Raw genomic sequence first — 12,712 nt, 5'->3', positions numbered from 1 at the left:
AAAAGTAAAATGAGATGGACACCAAGATTTACGTGTTTCGACAACGCGCCTACGTCCACGGGAGTTTGGGGAGAGAAGTCTTCACTATAATATATTTGTTTATCGTCACTCTTAGATTCTCATATCTTACTGTATAGAGAATGTTAGAGCTCTTCCTATTGGAGACGCTATCTTCCTTGAGAGGCTGCTGATCCTTTTATGTTGTCTCCATCGATCTCTTTTTTGATCCATCTGTTGATTGTACTCCCTTCCTATGTTGTCTGGGCATCCCCTTTTATATGTTTGTCTGACTCTTTACTGTACATGCCAGCCTATCATGAGTTGACAGATCTCCCTTGCGTGAACACTTTGCCTTCTTCCCCTGACCCTCTGACATTTTACAGCCCTTATATCCCTCTTATCTCTCTCTTGTCTTCTTCTTATCTATTTTCTTGTTCCCCTTTTGTCTCTAGTGATATTTTGATGGGCTGGATCCAATTTATAGGCTATGGGCATTTTTCCCATTCAGAGAGAGGACTCATGGGTATCCTTCTCAAAGTAGACCATGTGGGTTTCCTTCATAAAAGATCCACAAAGTCTTCTTTTCAAAGGGGGTTTGTGTCTCCTATAAGAAAGAGAGGGATCTCTTGAGAAGGGATCTGTCTTTTCTAAGATGGAGAACCGCCGTAGTTCTCCTTGTCAATGCAGGTCTCTTAAGAGACCTATGGCTGTCATTGAGAAGAATGAGTCATTGTGGGTCTTTTCTCAAGGAGGCCCATATCTAAAAAATTGAGGTTGAGTTATTATCTTATAAAAAACCTTCTTTTCAAAATGTGAGGACTTTCACAAAGAGCAATATGAAAACCGTAACCTCTTCACATGCCCCTATTCAAATAGAACGGTGATTTGAGAAAAGGGTGGCAGTACAACCAGGATTGGGAGCTACCGCTAATTATTTTTGTATTTTTGTATTTAATTTCTTTTACATGTATTTTTTTAACATTTTTAAATATTTTTTTTTAAATTCACAATATTATTTAAAAATACTTCTTTAAACATGAAATAAAAAGAAATAAAAATAAAATAAAACAAAAAACAATTGCCAACCGTAGCTCTCTAGGAATTGAAGCGGTGAGGCTAGCATTATTCTTTGAAAAAAATGGAGAAAGGCAAGCACCGGAGTAGAAAAAATAAAGAAGGCTCACGAGTCACGACACTACAAAAAGATTTGGCCGTGAGAGGAAAAGAATACAAAATACTTTATCTCAAGGCTTTTATTTATAGCAATTCTTTCTCATTATAAGTGTGATTTATTAAAAATTCTTCTATGGCCATTACATTTTTCGCCCCAAGTGATGTGGCGTGTAGCCTACAATAACTATTTTATGTGATATTCTTTATTGAAAATATTTTCGAAATAATTATATATAATATTTATTATAATAATATTTAGGGATTTATTTTAAAAGTTATGAATTATTTTTTAAAAAAAGAATTTATAAAAAGTTTATAAGCTATGACTTATGGTTTTAATAAATTGGGTCTATACATATAACATTAAGCATTCAATGTTAGAAGTATTGGGCACTACCATTAGCCCGGATAGGGTTTGAACCACCCCTATGTTAATAGAAAAAATCTACACAATCTTCTATTATTCACACAACCTTCACATGCTACACTTTTTTTATTTTTTATTATTTTCTTTTTTTATTAAATATTTAATATATGAATAATGAATACAATAATTGAATTAATTTAAAAATAATATATTAAAAAAATTAAAAATTTTAAAATTTTTAAAAAATATAATATGTGGAGTTTGTGTAGCATTGCTCATGTTAATAAGGAGTTTTGAAGCTTTATCAAGAAGATGGGCCTGGGCCTCACACGGGCTTGGCTTGCGGCCCAGCCAACCCAACGGCACACAACAACTCTGTAAAAATTAATCCTCAAGGTGGGGCCACTGGGGATTGAATCGGTGCCAACTGGTTAAAAAGGAAGCATGCTAACCCTTGGACCAAGTCCAATCTATGTGTCATTTGGCAACGGATGCGATATATATACCAATTCATAACCAATTTTCGCCAGCATAAGCTATAACTTTTCATTTGCATCTTTCGGTGCCTATAAATAGATTTATTGGCCTACAAATTTAATAGATCTCATAAGTCAATTTCGAAAGAGTAATATTACGTTCAGTCGTTGAGTATGTAAGTGTCGTACAGTCATTTTGAAAAAGAATAAGATTCACTATTAAAAAAATATTTTTTTTTTCATATGAATCCCGTATTTATTTACTTTTTTTAAAATGATTACGCAGTACTTGCATACTCACGACTGCAACTATCATTTCTCTATTTTTAATCTCTTGGTTGAATGGTAGTATTTGAGTATAATTTTATTTATGCATAATGCAATTAAACAAATATATTTGTTCTATTTTTTATTATATTTTAGAGGTAAATTCATTTATAACTCGCGTGCATTCCATTGATCCGTTATTGGTAGAGATAACTATTATTTAAAAAAAATGAAATCATAACACGCTTCGCAGCAAACTATTTTTACTCACTATTTTCTTCTTTTGTTGTGTTCTGGGCCAACATTCTTTTGAGACAATCGTATGCTCACCGAAATCAAGCCCATTTTTCTGACAGTAATGTTACATACAGTCGTGGAATACGTAAATGTCGTATAGTCGCTTTGAAAAAGAGTAGAGTCTATTCATAAAAAATTAATTTCTTTTTATGTAGATTTCATATTTATTCACTTTTTTCAAAATGACTGTATAACTCTTACATACTCACAATTGCAAGTATTATTTCTCTTTATTTGGAGATGTCTTTTATCGATGAAAGCTATTCTCTATGACGAATTCTAATTTGTCGCAAATAGCTTGGTATTAAAGGGCAAAACTGGTCCCCATGACTCAACGATGATAAAAAATAAAACTAATTGGAGTGGATAAAATTCCTTGGCCCATATGAAGCCCCAAGCCCATCAAGAAGGGATAAGCAAAGGATAAAGGGGGACAATTTGGTATAAATCGATCTAGTCCGATTTAGTCCGGGAGGGGGTGGTCCATTTTTTTTTGGGACCGGATTGGATCGAACATCCATACAATCCATCTTTTTTTCATTTTTTTTAAAAATAAATTAATAAAAGAATTTTATTTTAATTACTAAAATTAAAATTAAGTCAATTATTAATGTGAATTATATAACTAACTCATTAAAAAATATTTAACTATAATTATATTTATGATGTTCATAATTACTACTTACTAACTCAGAGTTTACTCTTTAGTATGCATAATTAATAATAATGTCATACATTTTATATACGGTTAATGAATATCAAATAATTTCACTGAACATAAATTATTTATACTTGCTTGCAACTTAGGTATTTTAAAAAAATTTATATAATTACTTTAATTAAATGTAAATAGTAAAGTATGTATGAATGTATGATGCATTAACTATTTACATATAATGACATAAGTTATCAGATAATTTATAATTTAGTATTAATTGATAGTGTATATTATTTTATATTTTATATGATCAATAATAATAAATTAGATAAAAATTACATTATTAATTATATAATTACTATATAAAATAATATATTAAATTATTAAAAATATTTTTAAAATATATATATAGGGGTTCGATCTGGTCTGGTCCAAAATTTATAGATCCCAGGATCGGACCGAATTGTTTGGTCCACAATTTGTGGGACCAAGACCGACTAGTCTCAACTTCGGTCAAGACCAAACCAGATCGGACTGAATGTTCAATCGATTTTTCCAGTTCGGATTGAACTCCTTACACCCCTAGGGACAAAAGCTGAGGAAGTGAAAATGTGTCAGGCGAAAAAGAAAGGAGGTAATTGGAAAGAGCAGAGAGAACGACGAAGTGACATAAAGCTGAGTTTTTTACTAACCACTGACAGGGGCGAATAAAAGAGATTTGAAATCAAAGATATCGGGGCTTCTTCTTCTTCTTCTTCTAGACTTCTCCTGGGTGACGAAAGTGAGAGAGCTTCATCAACCTCCAGACATGAAACTCCAGCTTTATCATTTGTACAATGAGCTATGAAAGACCTTAATGGACCGTAAAATACTCATATTTATAGTGGATTTCTACCCTAAATGACCTGTGGACATAGGTCTTGTATTGAACTACATAAATCAGCATGTCTTGTTCTCCATTTATATTTGTTGTGTTTATCTTCTATTTTTTGCAATGGATGTACATATGGACACTATACCGTCACTTCGGACCGCCATCATGGGCCCCAAACCACACCGATTGAGTTCCAAATCGTCACTATGGGCCAGAGATGACTCTTTTTCCCTCTTCAACCTATCGTTACAAAACAGGCCTTAATACTAATAAAACTAAAATGTTTCTCATTAGATAAGGCAAAAGTAACTTTTATTGGAATTAGGATTTGATTAAAATGGCCCTACACCTATATCTTCCTCAAGCGCTGCTCATATGGAAAGAGCAAAAAAATTTTATGAACACTGAGTTTATATGACAACAGTAGTGTAACACTCCGTATTTTAGTGTATTTTTTATGAAGAAATTATTTTTATTGATTCAAAATTTATTTTCTTGTTTTAAAATTATTAGATTTTTAATTGGGTTATTTTATGATTTTTAGTTTACGAAAATTATTTTTTGAAGTGCTTTCTCTAAATTAATTATTGTTATGCGTTTAAATTTCTTCTCAAATTAAATTAACTTATTATTGGGTTTAATTATTTATTTTCATTTTAATCACTGTGTTTGAATTATTTTATTTCACTTGCTATTTTAAAATCGTTTCCGTTGGATTATTTTTGTGACCCAATATGTGAGGATTGGACCTCATTTCTTTCCCTACATTTTCTCTTTTCTCTTTCTTTTTCTTCTTTTTATTTTTTCCTTCATTCTTTTCTTTCTTTTCTTTTCTTTTCCTGGTTCTCTCCCGCGCAACGTCCACCCCCCTCCCTCTCTTTGTCCGTTCCTTCATCCACCCAGCCTTACCGCCTCTCGCCGCCTTGTGCAACACCGCCCGGCCCACCGTCCTCCCCAGCCACCAGCGACCACCACCCTTCGATCTCAGCTCCTCCCGCGCCGCCATTAGCCCCCACATGCATCACCAAGCCGCAACCTTCTCTTCGCTCGCGTGCTGCTGTCGCGCCACCTCTGACCACCATCTCTTCACCACTTCATCCTCGACCTCCTAGCAACCCAATGGACCCAACCCCAGCTCCGATCCGTCACCGGTGAAGCACATTCAACTCCATTTCCGTTTTGGGTATTTTTTCACTTCAACCACCATTTGCGTCGCCACCCACAGTCAACCGCCGCCACCACTAGCTTTACCGACATCCCTAAGCCCTACCCTATCAATCTCGGATCTTCGTTTACACCCGTTTAAAAGTGAGTTTTTGAGACCCACAACCACAGTGCATTTGACATTGTTTTATTGCTGCGTTGCCGCTTCTAGCACCTCCGTGATATTTTAAAAATTATATTATAGCATTGTAAGTATTTTTCCAAAGAACTTTTGAGATTTAAATGTATTTTTACGCTAACTCATATTTACTGTTAATTGGTTGGTTGTGCTGGACTGAGTCCGAGGAATAAGGGAGTCGGTTAGATTGGATGATGAAGTTTTTGTGTGATTGTTTTATGCTATGAGATTTGTTGACTGTTTTGGGGTTAAATATTGGTGCTTTAAGTTTGATGTTGGTTATGGTGAATATTGGTGATTTTAGGAAGTGATAATATATTTTGGAATTATGAGGGCTTTAAGTTTAGAGGAATTAAAATAGGTTATTTTAGAAGGTTAGGCTTAAATATCGAAATCCTTGATTAATTGAAAACTTACGGAAATTATGTGATTATTTTTATAGGTGACGATCTATAGTCGACTCGACATTTTGAAGAAAATTCTGAAAAGCTAAGTTGTCCAGGTAAGCAGGTTCCTATGCTAGGTTTTTATACGGATTATTGAGATTGAGGTTGACTTTTTAAAAACTCTGCATATTTTGTGATGAAATGAAAACTTGAGAAAAATCAACCTCGGTCGTTTATTTGCATCACTCATGAAACCTGTACGAAAAAGAAAAAATATTTTATGACATGCATTGTGTAGACATGAGCAATATTTGACATATTTTTAAAATATGCAAAAGAGCAAATGTGATATCATTGAGATTTTTATGCATGTGATATGAAATGATTTGGATCTGTTTTTGATCAAATGGAAATGATATGAATATGTTTCGCACGTGTTTTGATATGATATGGATATAATAAAATTTTGGCATACTTATATGTTCTGAATATGGTTCTGATATGATGATACTGGTTCACGTGATATGGTTGGTACCACCATGATATGATATGATATGAGTGCACCCACTTTGGAAACAAAATGGTCTTTTTACGTGTTCTTTCCTGTGTGCACACTCGGGGCTCCTAGATTGAAAAAGGGGATGTTCACCACATTATACTGTCTGGTTTGGCCACCGGGGATAACACAACCCTACCACGGGGGTTAAACATGGTATATGATATGATATGATAAGATGAAGATGTTCAGTTATGTTATGCCAAAGTTTTTTTTTTTTTAATATGAAATGGATCCTTAAATATAAATTGTTGATTTTGAGTATGAAAAGATTGAAAAGTCGCTCTGATTTTCTAATAACAAGTTTTTTTGAGATCTGCATATAAAAATAAAATGTTTTTGTTTCTGCATACTGAACTTTCTGAAAAGGCTCATGTTTATATATTAGTATATGTTCTCTGCTTACTGAGTTGTTGATAACTCACTCCTTTATCTCCACAATATTTTTCAGATGATTTGAATGTTTCAGTTGAGGATCAAAGATATGGAGCACGGGTGAGAAGAGTGAAGAATGATGGTTTAAGTATAGAAGGTTTATATGGGTATTGAGGATTCTCATTCAGTAAGCTTGTTGTGCTCTGATGATGTGATTTGTTGGGAGATTATTGTTTATATTAAGACTTTGTATTGTCTTAGAATAGTTATTTTGGAGTAATTGATGTAAATATATGAGCATTTTGTGCGATAGAGAAAAATTAGAGTATGTACTATGTGGAAGAAAAATTATTTTTAAGTGACATGAGTTAACTCTCCAGACCCTCGGGGACGGGGCGTTACAGGTAGGAAGAAGCAAAATTTATGAAAGTAAAAGGGCTTGTGAATGAAAGGTCTTTGTATGAGAAGGTTCCAATTCAATTGCTCTAAATGGGGTTTTGAGATATCAAGATCGTTACCCCCCAAGTCCTCCTCGAGAGATTAGACAACAAACACTATTGGGCCAACTTTCAGCTACTTCGATTATTTTGCGCTATCTTAAGGGTACGATCAACTTTGACTTCGACAAGACTTTAAAAGAGAAGTACCATTTAGAGTGTGCCACATAACTCTTCGTGTGTGGATCTTATTTCTTATAATAGGTTCTATCCTATCTTCATTTAAACTTCAAGTAAGAAGGTGCCCCAGTTGTCTACGAGGGTTGTCCCGCCTCTCTACTTCACCTCTCTGCTTCTCTACCCCAGTTCTCTCTCCTTCTTTCGAGCCTAGACTTCTGTTGGATATGACTTAGTTTATATGTCCATCTTTTTCCTTAAATCATAGATTTTTTCCCTCGAATAAGTGGAAATACATACACCACTGCCTCTAAGAGGATTGCTAGTTCGCCTCATTTTAGCAATATCCCTTTCAAACATGAGTAGGATACTTCTAGTTGAGAAGGTCGTTGACTTCCCAATTTTGAAGGAATTCCTCCCAAAATGACAATTCCTACCGTAGGTGCCTCTACATCAACTTCGGGTAATCAAATATCTACTGGTACCATTGGCACTTTGATTGCGAATGAGGCTAAAGAAGCAATACATAGAAAGACTTGGAGCGGCGTGATATTTGCAGTCATAGAGTGCGCAAATGTTGCGCATTTATTTTGAAAAAAGTGAGTAAATATAAGACCTAAATGAAAAAATTAATTTTTTAATGGTGGACCTCATTCTTTTTAAAAGGAGTGCGTGATGCTTACATAATTTATAACTATATCTAGCATTACTCAGCTCCCACACAACTAGGTCAACCATTTCCTATTTAAATTAGTGAGAACTACTCTTTGACAGGTTTTCTTAGATGATAAACTTTGTTTAACTGCAAGACTAGAGTATAAATCCTATCAAATATATATATTTTTATTCATGCTTATATGATAATCCGAAAATTTTATGATGATAAATATTTTAGCTATAAATAGATCACATAAAAGTAAACTCATAAATTAATATGATATGATATAATACGCCAGATTATGAAGTTAGTTTTATTATAAAGTATATCTAATGTACTACATTATACTACATTAATTTCTGAGTTTACTTTTGTGAAATCTTTTTACGTCTGTAACAATTCTTATCATTCATGTTGAATTTCACCTTCCATGAGATAAATCAAATAGAGAAAGAGCAATGATATAAAGACAACCAAACTACAACTATTTTACTACTACATAATAAATTAATATTTGAGAAATAATATTTTCAGTCTCAGGTGTAAGTTTCGCGCAATCTCTTTAAAAAAATAGGATAAATATGAGATTCATATAAAAAATTTATTTTTTAATAATAAATCTGATTTATTTTTCAAAAAGAGTATACGAGATTTGCATACTCTAAAATTGTATTTCACATTGCTCATAATATTTTTAAGATTTAAATATATTAAAGTAAAAGAAAAAGTCAAATTCTTTTAAGAGAATTAATATTTTATTAATAAGTTGTAGATAAGTTATCAACCAGTAGTAAGTCTATTATTTCTGAATAGAAAAATCTAATTTAGTTGTGTTACAACTAAAAGCTTTAGTAATGGAGAATACATAACAGTCCATCTTCAAGCGTTTACTGGCAGAATGGGCAAATCATGAGCTGAGATTTTAGTCATGGATTTGGAATACATAACAGTCCATCTTCTTTTTATAAGTTAAGAAAAAGAGTTAAAAGCATACATGGGCTGTCCAACCCATAAAAAGAAGCAAGGTGAGGCCCAGCCCATATTTCCCAGAGGCATAGCAATCAGTGAAACCCTAGACGCAGGGCAGCTGCAGCTATATATAAATCTACCAACCGTCTTCAACCTAGGGTTTTCAGCTGCGACGCCCGTATCATTTTTTTACCTCAGAGAGACAGAGCGAGAGGGAGAGTAAGCAAAAATGCCGGCTGGTCACGGTCTTCGTTCTCGGACCCGAGATTTGTTCGCTCGACCCTTCAGGAAGAAGGGTTACATACCCCTCACGACCTACCTCAGGACCTACAAGATCGGTGACTACGTCGACATTAAAGTGAACGGCGCGGTCCATAAGGGTATGCCCCACAAGTTCTACCACGGCCGCACCGGCAGAGTCTGGAACGTTACAAAGCGCGCCATCGGCGTCGAGATCAACAAGCAGGTACTTCCATTCATAATTCTTATTAGCTTCTCGGTCTTTTGGAAATGGTGGAAATGGTTTTTATTTTTTGGGTTTGCAGGAGTTGGCTGGTTTTGAGTTTTTTAATGTTTTAGGGAGATGCCGTGGAAGGATTGCTTTTAGCTTAACTCTGTTCTTTCCTCTCTAGGTTTTTTATTTTCACTTGCTTGCTTGTGTAGCTGATTTGCTTAATGATTTGCTTACTTTCTTTCCTCTTTTGGCTCTCTGATCTTCCGTTTGCGACATTTTGTGTTTGAATGTTATGGTCAGTATTTTTCATGCTTTCGGTTGTATTCTTGATATGCTTGACGATTTGCGTCTGTTAGTTTTCGTGTGATCGGTGCGGTTGGTCTAAAATTCTTTCTATTAATGACTGAATGTTTACTTTCACAACCTAGTATTGAGTGCATAACGTGGCTCGTTGAAGCCATTCCTTTTTTGACGCACAACGCAATACGCCAGGGATGGAGTTAATTATTTGTTATCGATGACAAGCGCTATGGTAGGAGCTATGCGCCATTTTCTTGTCTCCATATATTATGATTATTTGTTATCGTAATTCATCTAATGGAGATTGATAGGGAGAGATTTTTTAACGTTTGGTTTGTTGCTCGGCTTGTCACCGGTGGCTACCCTTTGGATGTTGCATGCTGAAAAACATAACATCTCTCGCCCCATTTCGGGCCATATAATTTTGGATGGATCTGGCTACCATTTGGATGTTACAAGTGTACAACTGGTGTCAACAATGATTTTCAATGGAGAAGTAGATCCTTGTTTATTGATGGCTTTCAGCCACTTTGTTAGACGTTTCAAAATTTGTTGTTTTTTATTAGTGTGGACCTTATGTCTGTGTAAATAGAGGATCATCCATCTAATTGTGATGCATGTATGTGAATGCAGGTGGGTAACAGAATAATCAGAAAGAGAATCCATGTTCGTGTGGAGCACGTGCTGCCTTCAAGGTGCACGGAGGACTTCCGTCTCAGGAAGCTCAAGAATGATAAACTGAAGGCTGAGGCAAAGTCAAGAGGTGAGGTCATCAGCACAAAGAGGCAGCCAGAGGGCCCTAAACCAGGTTTCATGGTCGAGGAGGGTGCAACATTGGAAACTGTGACTCCTATTCCTTACGATGTTGTTAATGATCTTAAGGGTGGTTATTAGGTCTTTGCTATTGCTACTTAGGGCTTATCTTATCAAAATGTGTCCTTTGTTAGTTTCTTCATTTTGGAAATGGTATTATTTCTGCATCAGAAGAGTTTTGATTTTATAATATATGGATATTTCATTACAGTTTTGGTTGAATGTTGCAATTTTATTCAAGGCCTTTTTATTTTCCTATATAGAAATCTACTTCCAGCCATATGGCTTGAGCTATTCTGGTGTTCTGGTTAGTCCTGACGTAAATTTGCACTATTTCTAATCAGGAGAAATGTAAAAGGTGAAATATAGGGCAAAAAAGTATTTGCCCCCCTCGTGGTTTTTGGAAGTGTAGAGGAACAAGTTCTCTTTCAGTTTCCAAGTGCTTTAAGTTTCAAGAATTCCTTTGTTTGATCACTGTAGAGTGTAGGTAATTATGTCTTTCTAATGAGTTGTAGAAAGTGTTTGGGTTATAAATTAATAGTTTTTGATCTATGAAAGGGTTTGCCTTCAGATGAGTAAGGAGAAGCCCCAGGAAGGTGGTGGGAAAGGAGGAGTGGAGAGGGATGGAGGACCTCCTTCCTCTCTGAATCTCTGATGTTGTTTTTGGCAAGGAGATGTTGGGTTTTCGAGGGAAAGGTGTTGTATAGACTATAGAGGAATAGTTTATCTAATATAGATTATTGATATGATAACACTGTAGTCTTTAATAAAGAAATATCGACACATGTCTTGCATTAGATTCGAAATGAGAGAACATTGTGCGTTCAACTGGAGATAAGTTGCCCCGATTGTTAAATGGCTGTTCGGATGAAAGAAAAAAGTATGTTTTTAAATCTTTGAAGAGGGAAAAGGGCTGTTCAACAAGATGTCAATAAAATGCTTTTAAAGTTTCCTCCATCGTGACATTTTTGGTTCTTTTGCTCAAAAGTTTTAGGACGGAAGATTGTGGGAATTCACGGCGGCTTGCTCATTCTGGATTGTTGAGGATGTATATCAATGGACCTTTGTAGGTGTTTATGGTCTTAATCTAGATCAAGCAAGAAGTTTATTATGAAGTGAGTGGATATGGTTATGTAGTCGGATGGGGATTTACTATGGTGCATTGGTGGTGTGATTACAACGTCACTGTAAAGCGAAAGATTGAGGTTTCAATTCGTCAATGGAAAGCTTCTCTAACTTCATCCATGAGCAAGATTTATTAGATATTCCTTTTACATGTATGTGACACTATTATTTGTTTGGAATTTCTATCTAATAGTATTTAAAATGATTCTAGAAGAGTCCCACCACGTGGGAAAGAGAGGAAGAAAAGTGGGCATTTATTTATGCCTTTACGGCACATGCTATTTGTTTTAAAAATTAAAAAATTCTATACACTACATTTACTTATTATTTTTATCACATTATGTAAGATGGGACACATTTATCATATAATATTCATGCTTAAACGTATGCTTGAGTGTGGACAAACACACGGCATATGCTTTTACACCCATAAGTATATTCGTATTATATCACTCACCTCATTAAAGACTAATACAACAAATTATCTCTAAGAGAAAGAGAAGCGCAACACAATGACTTTACTTTTCAAGAGGTTTGAATCTTGGCACAACATTTACATTCACTCAGCTACAGATCGATACTAGTCCGCAAAAGAAGACTCCAAACGTAGTTAGTTATTGGGAAAAACAATTTTGAATGTTTGTGAGTAATATCTTACTCTAGTACGTTGTACTTGCTAATCTGTGCTCCCCGCGAGAGAACTTGGATCCTACATGGTCACTGTTGCTTGACTAGAACCGTAGATTATGGCTGAAGCAGAAGCGCTTTACTTGTTGAGCCGCATCCAAAATTGGTGGATACATCAAGAAGAGGTGGGGATCCCCTACAAGTTCCCCAAAGCAGTAGATACAATGCAAGAAATAAAAATCAATAGTTGAAACAATCCAATCAATGGATTCCTTTGAATCATTTATCATGTGAAGTTTCCACGATAATTTGGTAAGCACCTGTTAGCTTGACTGAGTATACAAAGGAATCACAAGATCCCGAGTCTACAACACTGAGAAA

The 12,712-nt window shown here is 35.0% G+C and overlaps 1 protein-coding gene across 1 annotated transcript; it reads left to right on the top strand.

Moving 5' to 3' along the window:
* Window positions 1-9,143: 9,143 nt before the first annotated feature.
* Window positions 9,144-10,835, top strand: LOC108980990 (60S ribosomal protein L21-2). The gene is made up of 2 exons (XM_035683856.1): window positions 9,144-9,478; window positions 10,400-10,835. Exons 1-2 carry the CDS (start codon window positions 9,242-9,244, stop codon window positions 10,658-10,660), a joined length of 498 nt encoding a protein of 165 aa, XP_035539749.1. The 5' UTR covers window positions 9,144-9,241; the 3' UTR covers window positions 10,661-10,835.
* The last annotated feature ends 1,877 nt before the right edge of the window (window positions 10,836-12,712 follow it).

Source organism: Juglans regia, chromosome 12, assembly GCF_001411555.2.
Source record: "Juglans regia cultivar Chandler chromosome 12, Walnut 2.0, whole genome shotgun sequence".
Lineage (NCBI taxonomy): Eukaryota > Viridiplantae > Streptophyta > Magnoliopsida > Fagales > Juglandaceae > Juglans > Juglans regia.
This window is presented reverse-complemented; position numbering and strand designations above follow the sequence as displayed.

Excerpts from the sequence above, each read along its gene's own strand:
- LOC108980990 (XM_035683856.1), top strand. The coding sequence starts at position 9,242 with ATGCCGGCTGGTCACGGTCTTCGTTCTCGGACCCGAGATTTGTTCGCT. Across the intron at positions 9,479-10,399 it reads GCGTCGAGATCAACAAGCAG|GTGGGTAACAGAATAATCAG; the intron begins GTACTTCCATTC and ends ATGTGAATGCAG.